The sequence below is a fragment of the Orbicella faveolata genome, unplaced genomic scaffold (genome assembly GCF_042242905.1).
Source record: "Orbicella faveolata isolate gen_17 unplaced genomic scaffold, um_ofav_v1 contig_47, whole genome shotgun sequence".
Taxonomy (NCBI): Eukaryota; Metazoa; Cnidaria; class Anthozoa; order Scleractinia; family Merulinidae; genus Orbicella; species Orbicella faveolata.
The window spans coordinates 25710158-25731704 of NW_028301577.1; the positions used below are offsets into that span (position 1 = coordinate 25710158).

The following is a 21547-nucleotide window of genomic DNA, read 5'->3' on the forward strand; positions in this document are numbered from 1 at the left end:
AACCAGTTGTCAAGAATTAAAGTGACATTTAGTCACCATTTCTTTTCCTGGGGCATGGCTCTCACTAACAAAACATTACGGAGAACAAGGAAAGGCTATTTAAAACACAGCCCTGAGGACTATAGAGAGTCTATAGACCATGATAATAATGCATAACATAAAGAAGGAGTTAGTGTATTTATGCCATCTGGCGAACCTTTCTCGATATGCAGGTGATGTTATTTATCGATAATTGGTTCGAATTCTAAGATTTGGGAGCGGAGTACATGGTAAGAACAGTACAGATATAGTTACAAACTCCTTCATAAATAGAAAGTTAGACCTACCAGCTTTCACCAAGAGAAGAGAGAAGAAAAAGTGTACCCTTTATTCTTTCTTGGAAACAGCTAAAATAGACAAATCAGTATTGTGTGTGAATTTTCACAGTCTCGTCGAGACCCAGGAGCCGCTAGTGGGAGCGAGAGAGAATATTATCTAAGAAATATGATTCTTTTTAAAGTTGCTATCTTGTTGAAAACTTCCCCTAATGAACTAATTGTAGTTTCCCAATCAACTCTTGGCTGAAACAGTTCACAGGTGCAATTTCACCCCTTCCCTCACTCCTCCCTCCAAAGTAAATTCTTGTCCGGAGCCACAGGTTTTCTTTCAAGGGGCAACTGGGGGCATGCTCCTTAAGAAAATTGCACAGAAATTACTATGATCCGTTTCGAGTGGAAATATACAGGTTCTGTCAAGTTTCTAGTCTCCTCCGCAGCCGTTTTTTTGAGATGTCCCGCAACGCTCTCCCCAATGGCTGTGGAGGAGACTATCAAGTTTCCAGCCCAAAATGAACTTCAGAGGAACCAGTCCAGAACTCACTCCCTACCCCTCCTCTGATTGACGCACAGAGACCGTAACTACTGTTTTGAACTGCAAAGCTTGAAACTAATTTGCTCACTGGCATTTTGGTAGAAAACAGATGTCGGCAACAGGAACCATTCTATCTGAGTGCACAGAAGTGTATAATATTCTCAATCAGGTAAGAAATTTGACAGTTTTCTCTGAGTTTTAAAGCTCAGGCCCCATTGGTTTGAAAGGTTGCTAACGCTATCCACTGAATAAATCACTATCCAGTGGATAAGTGTTGACAAAACAAACCACGCTATCCTTTCAAACAACTGTTGCCTGAATGTTATTACTGTCATTGCCTCATGAGTCTCATTACTGTAGTATGATATAGATGGCCACCTCCATCATCTGCCAACTTCTTTATTTTGTGATAGGCAACTTGTTGGTAATAATGATCAAGGCTAAAGGTTGTTCAAACTGTACTTACAATGCTGCTGGTAAAGCTAATCTAAGGGCCATTCAATTTTAAGGTTGAGTCTTAAATCTACTCCAATTCATCTCCTCTAGCTCTTCCAGTGGACACCAGTCTTTTCTCTTTTAGTCAGACAAGTGTTTATCCTTAATGTGACGGGAAAAGGGTTGTATGAATGAAAAGGGGCTGGAAACATGAGAAAAAACTGGTTTTATTTTGCAAAACTTGGCCTTGCATGTGGACCCGGCAAATGTTTGAACCTGGTGCAGAAAACCACTTGCAAATAATGGACAGGTTGAAATAAAGGTCAGTTGAAAATGTTGTTTTTATCATCTTCCTAGGTTGGGCAGTACCCAAGGCTGAGTGATCCCAATTATTTGCTTCTTTTGGGTATGTTAAACAACAACAACAACAACAACAACAACAACTACAACAACAACAACAACCATTTTATTTTGCTTAATACATAGAATATCATACAGCGAGAGTTAATTGATTGCACTTTATTAATTACTTTTTTGATCCACTTCATGTTTCAATTATTAGTTTAAATTTTCTTTTTTTTTAGAGCGCCGGCAATATGTGCTATTTTTCCAGTTTCGGCGGGCATGAAACTTGTGTCGAGCGGACCAAACTTCAATCAATCCTAGAAACCTTCATTTGGAATTCATAATGAAATAAAACTCATTTTAGTGATTGACTAGGTAAGGGCTTTGAAATCCCAGCTTATGAGAAAAATCGAATTTTCGAAGTAAAATCAGTGGTCGGTTCTTACAGAGACAGCCTCTTAAGCATTCGGACTGTTTGACTTGACGGTATTTTTGACTGCTGAAAGATTTTAACAGTCTGAATTTGAGCTATTTTGCTTTGAAAACGTCAAAACAACACAAGAAAACAAAGAGGAGGAAAATTACCGTGAGTGGTTTTTATTTTTATAGCCAAATTCAGACTTAAAAAGGAGTTTGCACAGCTGGCCATATGTGGTAGGTTTTTCTAGTCGCTGAAGAGTAAAGCTTGTCGCCTGGCGCCGCTAGATCACAGCCTTAAAGAGGCATAAATTCATGTTCATTGGAAAAGAATAAGAAAAAGGAAACTTTCCATTTACATGTCGTTCTGTTGCCATGCTTCCCTTACTTAGTTGGCACTCTATCAATACCTCGGTTGACACTTACGCAACAGTCGGTTGATAGTTGGCTGATTGTCGGCTGACTCATATGTATCGATCAATACTCAATGGCTTTCCAGCAAACATTAGTCAATCCTTAACTGACTGTCGACCGAGATGTTGATCAAGTGTTGATGGAGTGTCAGTAGAGGTGTTGATCGAGTATCAATGGAGTGTTGATCTAGGGTACTGATCAAGTGTATGGATCAAAACTCATCTGAGGATGCCTTAATAGTACACATGATCCAGATTTTGTATGAGGAATGATAATTAAGCCTGGAGTATGTTTTCTGAAGTGGCAATCCAGCCCCTGTCTTCCATCTAAAATATCATAAATTAACAGTTGGTAATAAATATTATCATAATGCAATTACATCAATTTATTAACAGGAGCTAGATGTCATCGACACTTATCCAGTGGAGATTATACCTGGTTTCTTGTGTGTGGCAACATTCCTCCAGTCTCAGGCAGTGAGAGTAATCAAGGATCTCAAAGTCAAGGCAAATGTGATTGTTGGAAAACAAAATGACACAATGTAAGTGCCTTGTATGAGGGTCGTACAGGGGGTCTCTGGCATAGTTCACGAGTGGAAAAAATAGTGAATCATGGATCATGGATATCAAAATTTCATTTTCCCAAAGATTCATGAAAAAAAAGTAAGTAATTAAAAGTTCTCTTTTTAATAACCTGCATGCTCATATGCCAGAAAGAGTGTTTGAGGAAAGCAAAATCATGAAAGGCTAAGTACAAGATTTTCAAATTGGAATAAAGTAGCAGGAGGAAATCGGAAAGTAGGCGTAGCACAACTAGGTCACAGTAATGGGCAGCCATGTGGGGAAATTATATCCCCAAGTGTGTTACCCACTCCTGCATTAGGGAGATATGGTGCTGGGCCTGGAAAATTTTGAAAATCTGTGTGCGTTGAGGTGCATTCTGGTGCATCTGTAGCACACAAAAGTGATTTTGTTGGAGCTGTTTGCAAGACGAGTCTCTTTAGAAGTTCAGTTATAGAGGGCTTCATGCTAATTTTCATGCCTTTGGTATCTGTTACATTGCAATATGTTTGGCTTGCAATTCTATTTAATGGAACCATAACAAAATAAATCAACTGTAATTTTTTTTTATAATTTTATTTAAATTATGCAAGTTCAAAAAAAGTTTTAATATCAAGATCATTTTAGCTTTCGTAACACGAAAGATCTGCAGTAAAATCAGGACCACTATGGTGAATGGACTGAGGTGATTTCGGATTTTATCATTCCTGTCACATGAAGTATCACTATAAAGTCAGTGCTCTCATTTCATTTCTGCTTCAAATTTTTGGAGCTTTCATTTCTCTTAAATTCTGCACACTGGCATTGTTGAAGAGCTTTTTTGTTTAAACACCTTTCAAACCGTCACTTAGAACACATTTGGAGCACTTTTTATCGTAATGAGTTAACCTTTCAAGACAAAAACTGCCTTCGTAATCAACATGCGGACGTGAAGAGGGCCAGGCCAATTGTGGTCAATTCAGCTGAATTGTGTTAATTTAAAGCTGATTGTTTTATCGTCGCTTTGAAAATTGGAAGATCATATGATGTTTGTTTACCTACAGGTTTGTTTCCTGTTTGCCTTTGTGACTTTTCAACAGTGGCAATAAAAGACAGCATAGTCTGTTGCCTTCACTTCATCGTAGAAAATGTGCACATATTGGTGAAATAAAACTGCATGTTTATAAACTTCCTGACAATAAGTACCCGGTGCAAGTGCATGAATTAGCCGGTGATCTGACCTGCATCGGGCACCAGCTAATTTTGAAAACCCTGCTAAGTATTAATAAGGCTCCATATGTAAATCACATACCTAAATCACTTTTGAGTCCTTTTGATAGAGGACTCTAACCATTTGGGGAACTCAAAATCACCAAGAATAGAGTGGTGAAATCACGAATGTCGCTTAGTAATTCAATTTCTTCACAGGTCACCCAAAATCTTCAGGTCACAGATCACGAAGAATAATTTCTTAAATTCATGTTTCATGGAAATCACACATCATGAGAATGCCCCTGTATGATCCTCTTGCATACAGGTAGTACTCTTTTGGAACCAACCCAGTTAAGGTGTGTTTCAGTAATAATTTGCTAAATGATTTGATTTAGTACCTAATTTTAATCGTTCCTTAAGCTAGCTTAAAATGATAATTTTGCTACATTTTGAAACCTTGTTTTGTAATATTGGTTTAATGTTTGGGTGCAGATTTGCTGCAGATGGTATGACACTGGGTAAAGATGAGAAGAGAGTCAAGCAAATTGCGACAATACCAATTGATGACAATGGTGAAGAAGATCTCTACTCACACCTGTCTGACATTATTCATTTCATTGGTAAGAAAAGAGAACGTGGAAGAAAGGCTATCATCCACACATTCCCAACAGATTCTGTTTTGAGCAGGAAATAATGTTAGCTTTTTCAGCTCCTCCACTGATGACCTCCACCAAGTTGTTCCTTTTACCCTGTGGGTTCCATTCCAGCACCTGTAGAGGCTGTCAGATGCTGACTTCTTTAATGTGTAGCCGATCCAATTGCACTTGCATCTCATAATTTCTACAGCTGGAATGAGTTCGTGTACTGTCTGGTGTATGTTATGCTTGGAACATAAATTGTTTCCTTCAAGCTTTACGCATATGCCATCTTTTCTTTCCGAGCAACATAAATGTGATTGTATTATTAGGAATTGATTCCTCCAGTAATAAAATTCTCCCGTCTCCTATTCTTGAGTGCACTTTGTGGGTAGAAGCGTCATGTGACGACCCACATATCTACAATGTGACAAAGAAGACAAGCTTGCTATCCCAATCAAGATTAATAATTTATTATTCTTTGCTTGCATTTGCCTTTCAGATGATCATCAAACTGTAAAGATGGCCGAACAGTTCTGTTGAGTTCAACATTGGGTATTAGCCGCAGTGTGGCTGTAGTGGTAGCTTATTACATGTGGAACAAAAAAGTCTCTAGGAAGGTGACGTTGCATCTTCAGACAATAATTATAGGCCCTTTAATTTAATTTGCAAACTCCTTTGCATAACCTTACTTGTTAATCATGAAAACTGTTTGTAGAGCAAAACAAGGCCCATTTATGACCAAAATCTGCGATTTTCCCTACCCTATTTATAACCTGACCAAACATTTGATAGCCTATTTATGACCTGACCCTTAATACCCCGTTTTAGACCTGCCTAATTGGAAGTTCCCTATTTCAGACCAATGGTCTTACTCTTATTGATAATGATGAAAATGTAGCTTCTTCTAAAAAACATACCGGATTTAAGACTAGAGTGCGAAAATCATATCCTATTTATGACCAAAACGGATTAAAACCATATCCTTTGGGGCTGCAAATACCTATACAGGCCAATAAGGGAGTACCCCCCCCCCCGGAATAACTACACTTACGAAGGTTCGTTTTTCTTTCAGGGTGCGTACAACCACGTGAAGAAATGCAGAGAAAACATGCAACCAACAAGAGGCTTCATTGAGCAGTTGTCTCGCTGGGAAGAAAAGATGTTTGGTTCTATTGTCACTGACATCAGTGATCCGGAATATTAGCAAGCAATGGAAAAAAAAAATTAACTTACTTACAAAACGTTTAACTTTTCGGCCAAAATTAGGGTCTCTTTTTTAATAATGGTTGACACTTCATAATGTTTTAGTGCCGTGTAAATATAATTTATCGGTCTTATGCATTCAGTGATGAATTACTCTTTGAAGTGAAATCTTCTTGTTCAATCTGTTCAGGTTTGCGTTCGTTCTGAGTGTACATTGCGCGGTCTGAATTTTTTTTGTTGAAAGACAAAACGTGTGTTCTTTACGTTTAAATAGGAAGATGTTCTCATCCACTTTGTAAAAAATATAAAGATTAATTTCTAACGCTTACTTTCTTGATCATTGTTTTTTCCCTCATTTCTTCCTACTTCGCAGCTTGATAGGAGTATGTGCTCGACTGCCGTACCGGAAACCCCTCGCCACTCACTTCACCTTCTCTCTGGATTACGGGTCCGTCACTCACTGGCACCTTCTGTGTGCGGATTCCAAACAACGGTCCTGGACGGGTTTTTCTTCACTATAAGCTCGGATGCGGCCCCGGGGTTGGGAAGTCTCATATGAAAAGGACGGCGCTGCTTGTCACCTTTTAGAGGTTAAAAAAGCAGTTTTGGTACTTCTTAGGATACTTGGTCTCAAAAGGTCCACAGCGAGAGCTTTTGCGGCACCTTGTAAGGTATTGTGCCGGAAAAAAATATGACATGAGATAATGCGTTGTTTTGAAATTGGCACCTGTTAGGAGTGAAAAAAATTTCAAGCCAAATCCACAAATAGGACGTTTGTAGCTCTTAGGAGGTATTTTTAAAATTTCCGACAAGCAGCCCCCATCCTTTTTATATGGGAGTGCCACGCCCTGCGGGATGCGAACGGGAGTTTGGACAGTGGGTCAGGTTCTTTCTCTTAATTCCTGGCCCCTTTAATTGGGTAGGGTGGAATATGATGGGGGTAAATCAGATCCGTGATTTCAGATCCGTGAAGCTATGAAGCCCTTTATGTTTATACCATTGATTTCTCTCTCACGCAACCCCCATTAGGTTCGATTACCAGCCGCTGTTCGGGAAAGGAGCCCGCCTTCCTCAGTAGACCGGACACTAGAGACCGGCGGAAACCCCATCCTCCGTAGAACAAACTACGACTGCGAAAAATACGTTTTCACTGTAAATCTCACTCTGTAATTGCAGGCTCCCTGGGTACTCAACAAACTTTCCTGCGCGAAGGCTCCACGCCGAGCTCAAAGCACTTAGGTTTTTATACACAGGAAAACTTTTCATATAACTATAAACCTTCAGTTCGAAATGAATGATGGCTAATATATGATGCTCCTTTCACAGATTGAAACCTGGGGTGAATATTAATGTAAAAATTAACCATAAACAGTGGAAGGTGGGCGGTACGGTGGCGGGAACCCGGGAGAATAGGGAACGGGAGAGGAAAGGGCGGGAAGCGGGAGTTCTAAGAGGGCGGGAATCGAGAGAGAAATGCAAAACGCTAACTTTTGTCATTTAAAAATACTTTCAAAGAGAAGAACCTAAAATGCCATGTGACTTGAATTTAGCGTATTTTAGACTTCTGGGCCCGAGAAACAAACAAAAAGTCGCCCTTGGGCTAAAAAACTGCCTCAGTTTGCAAGTCACATGCCTCGTGTTATGCAAGTCACATAACATTTTGGGTTTTTGTATTTGAAAGTACCTGCTTCCTGCGTTGGTTACGTCATAGGCCATGAAAAAGACGTGAGTAACTTGTTTCAAGTTGTGGCGAACGTAGGGAAGATGTGAAACAACTTATATTTTTGTAAGAGGAACGGTCACTTTTGAAAATGAAACTAGACTAACATACGAAACGTCAAGTTCTGTATTAAAAAATCACGGCTGTCTGCGTTATATTCTTAATCAAGCTACGATGGCCTAGGAACAAGAATGAATACGAGACGTGAGTAAGAGAAGTAAGGCTAAAAACAAAGCAAAAAAAAAGGACAAGGATTGCGCAGCCTTGCGGAGGTAAATGGCTAGGACGTGAGTCTCCTTATTAACAGGGAACGGGAGCATCGCATGCAGGACAGATAAGGGCGGGAGTCACGACATAAAGGTAAGGAGCAGGAGACTTCTCCTCTGTTCCCCAGCTGCTCTGTTCCCCCACTTAACAGCTAACCCGAACGCCCGGTCGGGCTGAGCGTCATTCATTAGGATGCTCCGGGATGTTCAGTACCTTCTAGTCTCCTTCGCAACCGTTATTAGGGTAGTCACGCAACGTTGTGTGACAACCCTAATAACGGCTGCGAAGGAGACTAACTACCCTGCCCTCCCCCTCAGGCTCCCCTCCGGTCCACCCTTCCCCGTGAGAGATTGGAAGCGAGGGCACGCGCACTGTCTATTCTTCTCCTGTTCTCGGTTCTCGATCAAGATCTGCAAGAATTTCCACACATTTTAGAGCTTTCAAGATGTTTTCAAGAACCGCCTTCCGTTTACATGACGCCAGCAAAGCTATAAGAAGTTTCTCGGTAGCTGCTCAGGTAATCACTTTGCTAAAATTGTGGTGAGTTTTCCGAAAAGAGCGGTCAACGCAGGTCCCTCAGGAATCTCTAAGCTTGCATATCGAACTTTCTTTTATGATATGATTTGTAGAACCAACAGAAAGTTGCTGTTCTCGGTGCTGCTGGAGGAATTGGCCAGCCTATGTCACTGCTAATGAAACAGCATACGGCCATCAGCCATTTGGCTTTGTACGATATCGTCAACACACCAGGTATTGGATAAAGGTTTTATGCATGGGGATATTGTTAAATTTAAATAAATTAAGTCGAAATTATAAGCTTACCTATCAAATAGATATTGGCAGTTAAGACGACTCAGTCAATTGACAAAAAAAACCTCTGTGCAAAACAATAATTGAAGTGCTTAATTAGGTCAAGAGTAAAATATATACTTTTAAGTACATATTTACAGAACTGAAATAGTACATATAGAATTAAAATTCTTTTAACCTGGTTTTCACTCATTCTCCAGCCTCTGTCCGTTGTCTGTGCTTTGGATTTGCTTTGTTTTCAAAACACACAAAATCGTGTGCAAATGAGTTGTAGGTCTTATAATTTAATTTTTTCGTGATATTTTATGATGTTCCTGCTTAACATTAACAGAAAACGTGTCTCCTTTACCTTAAGGTTAATTCAGAGTGCAGGGAGGAGGGGAGCAGAGGGCTAAGTGGGCATTTACACTTGTAAATAGCTGATTTATGGTATTTTCAAACTGATGTTGAAGCTTTTGTGTCAGAGATATCCAGTTGTATTTAATCTTTCCCATTCGACCTTTTGCTTCATGCAGAAAGGAGACAAACGTCAACTACCATTGCTAATCATTTTGATTGATGATGTTTTGAATAATTCTCACATTTATTTTGGTTAAATAACAGATATGTTGGTTCATTCTGCACTCAATGTGGCCATATTCTTCTAGTTGGGTTTTTAGTCACAGTATGTTGGTGTTAGCCAAGTTTATTCCATAAAAATTAGTGACTTTCAAAAAAGAGTCCCTACTGTATAATAATGGCAGAATTCAATCAATCAATCAATCAATCAATCAATCAATCAATCAATCAATCAATCGGTTGGTCGGTCGGTCAGTTGGTCGGTCGGTCGGTCGGTCGGTCGGTCGGTCGGTCGGTCAGTCAATCAATCAATCAATTTATCAAGGTCATTGCGTGGGATGACCTGTTTCTCTTGTCCTGACCTATTTCTCTTGTCTATGATTTTAAGGTGTTGTTGCAGACATCAGCCACATTTGCACACCAGCCAAAGTATGTATGTCCTGTAAACTTAAGGCAGTGTGTACACTTAATGCAGTGTCATTGAATATTGTCCTCCAGTAGCATTTTTATATAACAAAACTGACAAAAGTTCAAATGAGGCCTGAAACTACTGTGAAATTGATGTTAAAATCATTCAAAATCCAAGCTTCCGCCAATCCATGGCATGATCATCAATCCCTGATGATGCTGTGGATTGGCGAAAGCTTGGATTTTAAAAGATTTAACATCAATTTCACAGTAGTTTCAGGAATCATTTGAACTTTTGTCAGTTGTATCATTTAAGGCAGTGTGTATACTTAAGGCAGTGTGTATAGAGGTTTTGTGTTCTCTTGCAGTCTTGATGTGTAGTTTTCTCTCACTTCTAACTGTTTTATGGTTACTATTCCATTTCTTTCTGCATTCTGCTATCTAACTATCTTATTGTTCTTTTAAGTATGGATGCCCTATTTTTCTTGCCTCTTGTAGCCAAACACATTGCGACTGAAATAGAATACAACTACCCAAAAATATATGAAACTGGATTTGTGCAAGTTCTTTCAAAAACCAAAGAAAATTTCATTGACAGAGATTTCACTAATTATCTCAATAAAATGTTAGGTGACAAAGAGCCTCTCTATCGTGCCAACTTTGAGTTAATTCACTTGTGTTAAGTCAGCTCTCTGATTGATGCTGTGTTAATTAAAGGTTACAAGCCATCAGGGCCCAGATGACCTCCAGAGTGCCTTAGAAGGCTGTGCAGCTGTCGTTATTCCTGCTGGAGTCCCAAGAAAGCCAGGTACACAAGCCTTAAAGCAGTTTTCAATTGAGTGTCGTAAAACCAAGACCAAAGTAGTCACTCTAGCCAATCACAAAAGATGCAGACAGTACAGTGAACTTCTGATTGGATGAACAAGTGGTGGGAGTTTTTTAAGCCAGTTGACAAGACTAGTTTTTCTTCGTTTACACAGTTTTTCTATAGCATTTTAGCTCATTTCATGTGCAGCATTTGTTGCATTTGTGAAGCATCTGTAGCTTAGTAACCAGGCATTTTCCATGAACTAAGTTCCAGGCTCTTTGCTTAAAGTAGGTCTGAATGCCTTGAGGTTAAAAATTCTTGGCTTGTTTTGGTTTTTGTTTTAAGAGAAAAACTACTTCAAAATAATCAATCTCTTCAGAATTTTTGCTTGTGGGATTGTAAGGCAGCTGCTTTATTGCTAATATGGCACAATTTTTCTGTTTTATGTGGAAAATAGCTCTGATTATGCAGAGGATTCGGATGTTAGCAAATTATGCGGATCCGCACCACCGCATCCTGTCAGATGTTCTGTCATGGCATCCTTGAGCATCGAAATTTCACAATTCCTTTTTCCAGGGAGGGATACCCTGAAACCCCGCTACAGACCCGCATCCTAAGGACACTTGAAAGCGTGCCTTTGGAACCCAAACTGCCTCCAACTTTCATATAACCTGCCCCTGGAAAACATTTTGTGAAGGCTGAGTGTAGTTGATGTAAAACCAATTACTTTTTGACATTCCAATGAAAACCACTTTATGCTCAAAATATTGGTTGACTTTGTCCTTGTCCCTTGTGTGCATCTATCATGCCAGAATGTTACTTCAGCTTCTGGGACATTGTTTTGAACCTCAAGCAAAAAAAATATGTCGTTGTTGGAAATTGGCTTACTTTTTTCTGTTAACTTCCCAGGCATGACCCGTGATGATCTTTTTAATACAAATGCTTCCATTGTACAAACTCTTTCAGAAGCCTGCGCCAAGTAAGATATCATTTTATTTTAATTTTTCCTAGATTTGGTGTCCTGTTTGAATAGGGTAAAATTGTCTCAAAACTGAGGCCTTGTTATAGTAAATTATTCTTTTTGTCATTTGAATTCAGGTTTTGCCCCAAGGCTATCATTTGCATTATCTCAAATCCTGTAAGTTTCTTTGCCAGCATTTATTTTATTCTTTGAGTTGAAAATGACATTAAAGTTGTGTAGTATTTGCTTGACTATGTTTTGATTGTTTTTGTTTTTACCCACAGGTGAATTCTACTGTCCCAATTGCAAGTGAAGTGTTCAAGAAAGCTGGAGTTTATGATCCAGCTCGGTAAGATTGCTTCCCAGCTTATATATGTCTCTCACTAACTGAGTGCGAGGTCCATTCATTCTTGCCCCTAGAGGCTGCACACCTTTTGATCAGCACCAACAATTGCGACCTCAGGGAAAGCCCGATTTTCTGAGCGTGCACAGAGAATTTGTTTCGTATTCTGAGCTAATCACATTTGTCAGCAGTGACTCTGTGCGTGGGCAGAGTGACAGGAAGTCCGTGAATGATGAACTTCCAGTATTGAACCTTCCCAGAGTTTACAATTCTTGGTGCTGACCAAAAGGAGTGTGGCCTCTGGGGACAAAAATGGAGGTCTGTAGAGTTGTAAGTTACAGACCAAGTTTTTCCCCTTTGATTTATGGCCCCAGTGAGAAAAAACAAAAGGAGGATCCATGACTTACAGTATGGACCAAGAAGATGATTTTAGTAAGACATTTATCATATCTCTCTCTAAAAGCCTGATGGGCTTGGCTACATCCCTGCGCACAAGTTATCAAGAATTATTTATAGGATGATAACAAAACCTTGCATGTTTGGGTGGAGAGTAATGTACAACTGTAGAAAACAAAATGTAGATTGCAAATTATAACTCATAAAAGTGATTCATTTTAATGTTAGTAACACAAATGCTGCTTTTATTACCATCAGAATCCTAGGTGTCACCACACTGGACATTGTGAGAGCAAATACATTTGTTGCTGAAGCTAAGGTAAAAATTTAACACTTCCTTTGAAAACCAGCATAACTAATGACCCAGGGGGTGGAGGTGTGGGGAGGGGGTGAATTCCTATATAGAAAGGATGAGGCTTCTTGTTATATCTCTGAGGGGTAAAAAGGCAGATTTTGGTACCTCTTACGGGTGTTCCACCTCAAAAGGTCTCGCAGCGGGAGCTTTTGCAGTACCTTTCAGGCTATTGAGCCAAAAAAAGTCGGTGTCAGTTAATGTATTGCTTTAGAATTGGTACCTCTTAGAAGGAAATTTGTATTCAAACTCTTAAAAGAGGATCTTGGTACCTCTAGGAGCACCCCATTCTTTTTATATGGTAGTCTCCCCCCAGGACTAACAGCCCTGCCTCATTTTGCTCATGTACACTAATTCTCCCCTCTCTCCATGTTTAACAACTCAAGTTCCTTTTGAACACCGTCATAAGAAAGTGAACTTGAGGCACTTCCCCTTTCATAGTTCTCTTATATTCCTTTGACTGCATTACTCAATTGATGTTTCCTGAAACTGGTGAAAAAGTGGATTCGGGGAAAAAGAAGTGTCGGAAAATATATCTCTCGGGTGGTCTACATATTTAGTTTCTAGTTCTTCACTATCCTAACTGGGGCTGTCATTAAGTTTTGAGTCACTTGTAGTCTTGTTTTCCACACCCGTAGCAAACTTGTTACTTTGTGGGTGAATTCTATCAACAAAAGGTAATTTGATCTGTGGCATCAAGGGAAAATCAAGCATACTCAGCCATAACAGGAGTTGCGGGGTTACGGTCCTTAGTGACAGCCCTGCTAACACCTCAAGGCCCAGTAGTTTCAAGCAAGATTAAACTAATTCAGCTTATAAGTTGATTGTGGATCCTAATAAGTTATCTCTTCTGGTAAGAGCGTAGTTTCCAGTAGACCGTAATTGTATTCATGATATTGGACTGGAACTGGCTCACAATTGAGGCTAATGCATGGAGTCTTTTCAAATTTAAATGACATTTATCTCTTTTTAATGATATTCCCCGCGTAAGCATTCATTGCAAGCTAATTCCAGTCCAATACCAGGAATATGAATATGGTCTATTGAGTGTTCATAAACCAAGACTGAAGTCATCACTCTGGGTAATCACAAAGAACACAGACAATCTAGTGAACCGATAGGGCTGGAAGCAAGTATGTGTAGCTGGCATCATGCAGTGGAAAAAAGTATGTGACTGTTCTTGGTTTAACTTCTGATCAGACGGGAAACGGTTACAGATTGCTAAGTGTACTTACATAAAACCAAAGCAAAAACAAGATGACTTTCAACACTCAAGGGAATGCACTCTGTCTGTTATGTTTTTGGTTCTTTATTTGTACAAAATATGTTCAGTTTGGCAAAGAAATTGCCATAATGCTCTCTCTCACTTTTCTGTGTATGTTTGAAATAAGAGTATTTTTGTGGCAGGGTCTGAAAGTGGAGGACGTCAATGTTCCTGTAATAGGTGGTCATTCGGGTGTAACAATTCTGCCTCTTCTATCACAGGTGGGTTGTTAGGGGATAGAGCTTGGAGTTTTTGTGTGTATAATTATTATACAAAATTGATTCGGGTATACAAAATTGTTCACAATATTTACTTCTGGCGTATCATTATAACAATACAATATTTAGTATGGCTTTTTTGGTGGGACCCCAACCACCTTAATTGCCCAAAACAAACCAGAAACCACATATGGAGCAGAGTCATCAATGACTGAAGCAAAGCTATAATCAGGTTAGCATTGGAATACATTGTTCATTTTTTCAATGAATGATATTTAGAATCATGTCACACTGAAAGCACATTGAAAACACTAACAACAACTCCAAGCCATTGCTAAACCAATAGTCTATTCTTTTAAAGTGCATATGACATGAAAAATAATTTCTGCTTATTTGAAAATTAGTACATTTGTTCCTTATTTTGCCTTTTTAGTGCGGAGTGCACTATTGAGATGGTTTGGGGGGCTGTTGTTTGCTAAGCCACTAACACAATAAGGTGTAAACTTTAATGTTTGTTTGATTATTGAATTAATTTAGCCTTGCAGGAAGAGGGGCTTGGTAGGGTAGGTACCTGTGTGCACTACGCAAAACGTGTCATACTTACATTCCTTTTTTGATAACATGACAAAAATATATATTTTTATATATGGTTTTGCAAATCTCTTGCTATCCTTGTGGTAAGAACAAAAGCAATTTGCTCGAAACGCATGCTCAGATTAGTTAGCGTCAAAGTCGACTACATGTTAGGTGAATGATACATGTTAGACGTGTCTATATTTTGATATTTAGATTTATTTAGCTCTTTCATTTATCAGTGAAATGAAAATTCACATTTTGAATAAAACAAAATCGTTCCTCTGCGATTTTTCTGCAGATATTTGAAGGCTTTTGTGCAAAAAGGGCGTATATAGCATTTTGGGGCGATTTTTATTTTTTGCAGGATTGAACTAATTTTTGGCAGACTGACTTGTTTTGACGTGAAAAGCATCAGTGCGTTATTGTTTTTGTTGATTGCGTTTCGATTTCGAGAAATAACATATGCAAAAAACTCAGTTTTCCAAGGGTATCTTTTACAGATCTTTTGTTGAACGAAAAACAACAGAAACCTTTTGTTTTGCTAAACAATGAAGTCACTGAAGTGTGGCATTTGCCGCTAGTTGTTTCAACTGATACAAGTTTTATTATTCACATAAGTACGCTATTCTCTTACTGTTGCTTTGTTAGTGCAAGTGAATAAGGCGCTGAACAGGCCGGATCCGAGTTTGTTTTGTCGTGACACCAGTTCGATACCAGGTCCGTCGTTTTTTTTTCCCCGGGCTATTTCTCTGCTTCTTTCAAAAATAAAAACATCCGTTTAAAGAAAACTGTGCTGTCAAGGCTGCTAAAAGTAACTGTTTAAGGATTCCCTCCAAGAGGCCACTCGGAAAACTGAGATTTTTTTGCATAGGTTATTTCTCGAAAACAAAGCGCAAAACAGCAAAAACAATTATGCAATGATTCTTTCCATGTCAAAACAAGTTAGTCTGCCAAAAATTAGCTCGATCCTGCAAAAAATAAAATCTGCCCAAAAAGCTTTTTCGTCCTTTTTGCACGAAAGCCTTCATTTAACTTTTATATTCCATTTATCTCCAGAAGTGAGTAAAAAAATACACATCTTTCTTATATTGTCAAAGAAACCAAGGTGTCTTGTTGCATACGTTGGCAAGGAAAATAAAACTATCGAGTTACAAATGTTGGCATGAAGAGTAAAATTGTCACATTTGCTACTTCTAGGTATTATTGAATTTAAAATGAACGAGACTCAGCAGAAAATACCACAATAAAATTTAAAACCATCTTGACAAACTGTAATTGTCAGTTATTTTTGGGCCTTGAAAGAAAACACATGAAACATACACACTGCTAAGATTATGTCTTATCAAGTTTTTGTCCGTTCATTTTCTGCAAAGGGGAAAAGGCCTAGTTGACTACCAAGGGAGAGAATGGCAGGGTTGAGTGTCACCTTGTGTGACTACTGCATCAGAGCCGTAAATTACACTCTTCACCATCTGAGATTATCCCACTAGTTTACATTTTCACGTACTTTCTTTCACACATATTTTTCATCTGGCACTTTAACATTTTAGCTTATAAAGGTTTTAGACTGGAAGCCAAAAGCTAAATACATTTTAAAATTGTTAACCAGAGAAGGTTTTAACATATGCTGCTCGCATGATATTGTTTGTCTTCAAGACTTCACCAAAGACATCCTTTACAGACGAGGAGACAGAGAAACTTACTGATCGCATTCAAAATGCAGGCACAGAAGTGGTGAATGCAAAAGCTGGATCTGTGAGTATTTTCTTTGTTTTTTTTTTTAGGGCACCTCAATGAACATGTTATTAGATTGTAGCACACTTGTTATGAAGTGAAGTGAATGAATTAAAAAGTGAACTTGTGGACTAGAATCAAATCAAAGATCAGACTTGTGTAGATCTTTGAGGGTAAGCATCAGTAAGAAGTAGTCTTTGTTATGAACCAAAAAAAAAAACTCAGTTATTACAATATTTTTGGTGGTCAATGATAAATTTTGGACTTTATGGGATGGTGAGATTGCGATCTATCCTGTGATGGCATTATGAGATTCCAGAAAATATCTATACTCCCCCCACAGAAGGGATTGGAATTTCCTGGGGGGTGTGGGATTCTATGAGACCAAAACATTTAAGGAAACGTATGAAGCTTAACCGGAATTTCCAGAGGGGTGGGGAGGTATTAGAAAAAATCCCTTCTGTGGGGGAGGTATGGATATTTTCTGGAGCTACACATTGTGAAAAAGAAAAAAGGTACAAGATGGTGAGACCCATCTTGGTAGCTGGGTATTCAAGCTCACTGTATTACATCTCATACTTGGGCAAAAGCATTTCTTCTGGTTGTGCAGTAATTTTGTCTGGTTACCTTGTCAGGTAGCAGCTTTATGAGCAGCTATTGTAGAAACAGTCACTGGCCTAACTCGAGCGTAGTGTTAAATCTGGTACAATCAGGATCAGAGGTGGAAGATGGTCAATCATCTTTTGCTACTGTCATGGTCACTGTTTCGTTGGAATTTAACAGAACTTGTTATTTTAGTACAGTTTTAACACTACTGTTGATGACAATGGCGTCCATGTAACTATGTTTACTGCAAACAAATATTTTGTTTCCATTGCATTTGTCAGAGTCACAGGCACAGGGGAGGTTTAATTTGGATCAAATTGGTCAAAATTCTGAAGCAAAAATGTGCTGCTCCTGTGGAATGCTTTCCACACGGGCTACATGGGGGTGGGGTGGGGGGAAGAGACATGTTTGCCAGCACTGGCAATACATTTGTGATTGATACTCAGCATTTGTGTTGTTTCAGGGATCTGCTACTCTTTCAATGGCATATGCTGGAACAAAGTTTATTTCCTCTGTAAGTACTGTGAAAGGCATGCCAATACAGTTTTTTTTTTCATTTAAACATGTGGATTTAAGATTCTATGTAAGTTGATGCAGTATTGTATGAAATTTCAATTGGTCTATTACAAATCTTCAGTGCTCGAATTTAAAAAATAAGTTGTCCTTATTCCAAATGCAGGACAACCTGACCCCTGGCTCTGGTTGCCCTGATGACTGCGTGGTTGTACTGTATAATTTGTTGCTTAGTTATAGATGACTAAGAGGAAAAAAAATGCCACGACTTATTTAGAGTAAGCGAAAAGTTTTAGCGGGTTTCCAAAGGATTTGAAGCCCTCTAAAACCCGATAGTCCAAAGGGTTTCTTTTATTTGACGTAAATGATGCGAAGTGGCACGAAATGGCCTCCTTGACACATCGTTCAACTAGAATGTTTGCACTTTCGCGTTAACAACTTAACACTTCGCTTAAGTACTTCCTTGAAACAGAGGGTATAACAATTGCACATTCACGTAAAAGAAACAGGGTTACAACGGCAAAAAGCCTGTGGTTTCAATGAAAAGCCTAAAGGTTACATCAAAGACCGCTGTCTGCAGTGTAGTGCTAAGAATGCCTCGTCAACCTGAATTCTGCAATGGAAATGGTTACTGAGAAACTTGATGACTTCCTACTCAAGTTCAAACTAGAGCTGGCTATCAGCTGCCAGCTTAAGAAAGCTCAACTCCAAAAAAATGTTCAGAAGTGTGATTTTAAAATAGTCACACCTTTTTGTTTCTCAAAAGTTAAAAAGAGCATTGGATGTCAGTGCGAAGCGTTTATTAGTGAAGTGCTCACTGATATTTGTTTTAGGTCCTTGCTGCACTCAATGGTCAGAAGAATATGGTGGAGTGTGCATTTATCAAGTCAGACGTCTGTGACACAGGATACTTTGCTTCACCTGTAGAACTTGGGGTAAGTAATGACACAGAGTTCATTGCCACTTTAAGAGGTTACAATTCTTGGTTTGGTGCCACTTTTCAGATATCACGGTATTTTAGGTAGCAAATTGCCTGTTACAGTAATCCAAATATATTTAACTCAACCAATAAATCAGTAATCGCTCGTTTTTGACTTCTGGTTGGGGGCTAAACGGTTGGGGGCTAAACGGTTGGGGGCTAAACGGTTAGGGGCTAATCGATTTGGGGGCTAAACCACAAGTTACGAATAGATCACTCTCCAAACCTGAGGTTTTGAGTAAGATAAGGATGCTGAAACAAGGCATTGCTTTGTTTGTGCGTCCGTCCTTGCCTCGTCTCCTGTTTTCTTCATTCCATTCTATTCCTTTCCTTTTCTTTCATTTTAGCCCAATGGCGTGGAGACAAACTTGGGAATCGGAAAACTGTCTGCATACGAGACAAAGAAGCTAGAAGAGGTTAGTGCAACATCGCACTTGCAGCTCCTGTAACAGTTTTCCCATACATAACTCGTTTTAACGTCAACCACAACTAATAAGTCGGAAGAAGTCATGAAAATAATTTTACATTTTCTGCTAAGACAGTGACTTTTTGTTTCGGGCTCAACAGTGTTTTCTTTCTAGAAATATGGATTGATCGGTTGACAACAGGAAGAACATGGTTAAAAAACAAAACGAAAATTAAGATAAGAGTGAAGACAGTAAAGACCATTTTATGGTCGTTTGGTAGTCTAAAATTTTGTTTCATGATCGGATGAAAACCCAGTCAATTTGTTGCAGGAGTGAAAGAAGCAGTTTTTTTTTCTATATCAAACACAGTTGCCACGGGTCAGGGGAAAAAATTCTTCAAGGTCAGGCAAAGTCAGGGAATTTGAGACCACAGTGATCAATCACACACTCCGAAGTTGTACGTTCACTGATTTATTTCTTGATTACAATGATGGAAGCATGCAGTTGATCACTGTGGTCTCAAATCGATACTTGCCCCGAGGACTCGATTCGGAAACGCGATAGTAAGTTATAATTCCCGCCTCCGTTTGTGTGAAAATGTGAAGGATATCTCCGACTAAGTGACTAGCCTGCGTAGCAAGCGTTTCCGTGGGGTTTGGAAGCAAAGAAAGACCGAGGAACGGGATTTTCGGTGTTTTGTCTGCGCGGAAAATGGGGCGACAACCAAAAAAAAGAAAGATGGGGGTGGGAGAGGGGAAGGAAGGAAACCTCCTTCCTTTCCCTCCCCACCCCCCTCTTTTACTCGCTCCATTTTCCGCGTTGTAATTCTTTGCTCCCGAACCCCACAGAAACGCTTGCTACGCAGGCTACTAAGTGACTAAATATCTCCGTGCTGTTAAACTCCGAGCAAAACTCCGTTCTAAGTGATCATATTACGCTAGAAGTTGAGAAATACTTGTAAAAAATTAACTGAGACGAAATGATAAAAAATAATAAGCGTAACGCAAGACTAATGTCAATGACAGGGGGTAACCCTGGGGGGTAACCCTGCGATGGACTGGCGTCCCATCCAGGGGGTAGTAGAAATACTCCTCGTCTCTTCATGCAAAATTGACATTTTGAAGAAAAGTCAGGGGAAATTGAAATAATTAACATGGCTGATTTAATACCATCGAATGATGGAAGAAACATTTGGGGTGACTGTGATCTCAACGATATCTTTACTTGATGAAGAAGGAATGTCAATGAGGTTAGATGCCGCTATTATTTCTGACATTTTGTATTTATTTGGTCAGGGAAATTATATTTTTGTCAAGGAAAAGTCAGGGAACTTTGAAAAGTTATGCCTGTGGCAACCATGTCAATAGTGTCCTTTTAGAATTTAGGCTACATATCTTCATGGATGCGCTTGTTCTTATTTTTCAGGTGATCCCCGAACTGAAGAAGAATATTAAGAAAGGCGAAGACTTCGTTTTGGGAAAGTGATTCCGTTGTGCTCTTTGTCTGAAGCTTAGGCGGGAGTTTCTTGTGTTCCGGCATTCTTTGCTAATTTATCGAATCTATATAGCTCTTTTGCAGTCTGCTGAACGAATGTACAAACTCCGGTCCAAGAAAGGATCGATTAAAAGAATGTTTTTATCAGCGATGCCTTCTGTTCAAACTGCAGTGTTCAACGCCTTTAGAGGGAATCTGGGGTCAGCATAGATTACAGGCTACCCTAACTTCACAAACACTAGCCATTGCTCGTAACCGAATTCGAGAAATAGCTGAACCGTTTCTTTACAACAAGTCCCCTAGTCGGTCACGGCAGCGCAAAAGAGACCTCTCTTCGGTGCGGGCGGCAGAAGGGGAAAGAAAATCGCGCGCTTTCTTTGTCCCCTTTCTACCGCCCCCCTCCTCTCCTCTAGGGAACCTCTTCAGGTGGAGAGGCGGGGGGGTTAGAGTAGCGAACACGAGCACTTCTACTGTTGTGAAACGCAAATGGCCACCATTTTGAACTGAATTGCTGTCATTTCTCCCTGGAAAGGATTTGCCCGATGGCAGTTCGCCCGGACTGGGATTGGGAGTAACGCATTTCTGCCAGTTCTCCTGTATTATCTTGGGAGTCTCCCAGATACCAGTCTACCTGTCCTCCGTTCAGGGCCACAAAGTCTCCTGGATTGAATTGGATTACGAAACTGGCAGTAGACAATATATCACCCATTTTGCCTTCTTGTTTCATTTCGTAAAATAATGCTGGCGCTCACATTCTTAGCTTGGACTACTTGTAGCCTGCGTAGGAAGCGTTCTCGTACGAGGCGAACGAAATTCGGTCCGCGCGAAGGAGTCTTTCGCATTCGGGCCGCGCGAAACATCTCCCATTTTGCGCGCGGCCCGAATTTCGTTCGCCTCGTACGGGAACGCTTGCTAGGCAGGCTAGGGCTACTTGTGGTTAAGGTTTGAGACATTACAAAGACTCGTCAAAACTTTTCACTCGAAATTTTTCATGACTTTAGAATTTTTTAACGTACCAAAGTTTGCAGAAATAAAACCCCTTTCAAATTGTAAAATTCACGTTCATTTTCGCTACCATGCC

The 21547-nt window shown here is 39.6% G+C and overlaps 1 protein-coding gene and 1 pseudogene across 2 annotated transcripts; both read left to right on the plus strand.

Moving 5' to 3' along the window:
- The first annotated feature begins 958 nt into the window (after window positions 1-958).
- On the plus strand, window positions 959-6380 carry LOC110052058 (serine/threonine/tyrosine-interacting-like protein 1; annotated as a pseudogene). The gene is made up of 5 exons (XR_016204369.1): window positions 959-1018; window positions 2856-3001; window positions 4704-4831; window positions 5349-5466; window positions 5922-6380. The product of XR_016204369.1 is annotated as a serine/threonine/tyrosine-interacting-like protein 1 (transcript).
- A 2022-nt stretch (window positions 6381-8402) lies between these two features.
- On the plus strand, window positions 8403-20615 carry LOC110051927 (malate dehydrogenase, mitochondrial-like). Its single transcript, XM_089279314.1, has 14 exons — window positions 8403-8556; window positions 8669-8789; window positions 9796-9836; window positions 10533-10623; window positions 11533-11602; window positions 11722-11761; window positions 11869-11933; window positions 12582-12642; window positions 14083-14160; window positions 16390-16488; window positions 17537-17587; window positions 18420-18521; window positions 18913-18981; window positions 20398-20615. The coding sequence occupies exons 1-14, from the start codon at window positions 8485-8487 to the stop codon at window positions 20455-20457; spliced, it is 1020 nt and encodes a 339-aa protein (XP_089135440.1). The 5' UTR covers window positions 8403-8484; the 3' UTR covers window positions 20458-20615.
- Window positions 20616-21547: the final 932 nt, after the last annotated feature.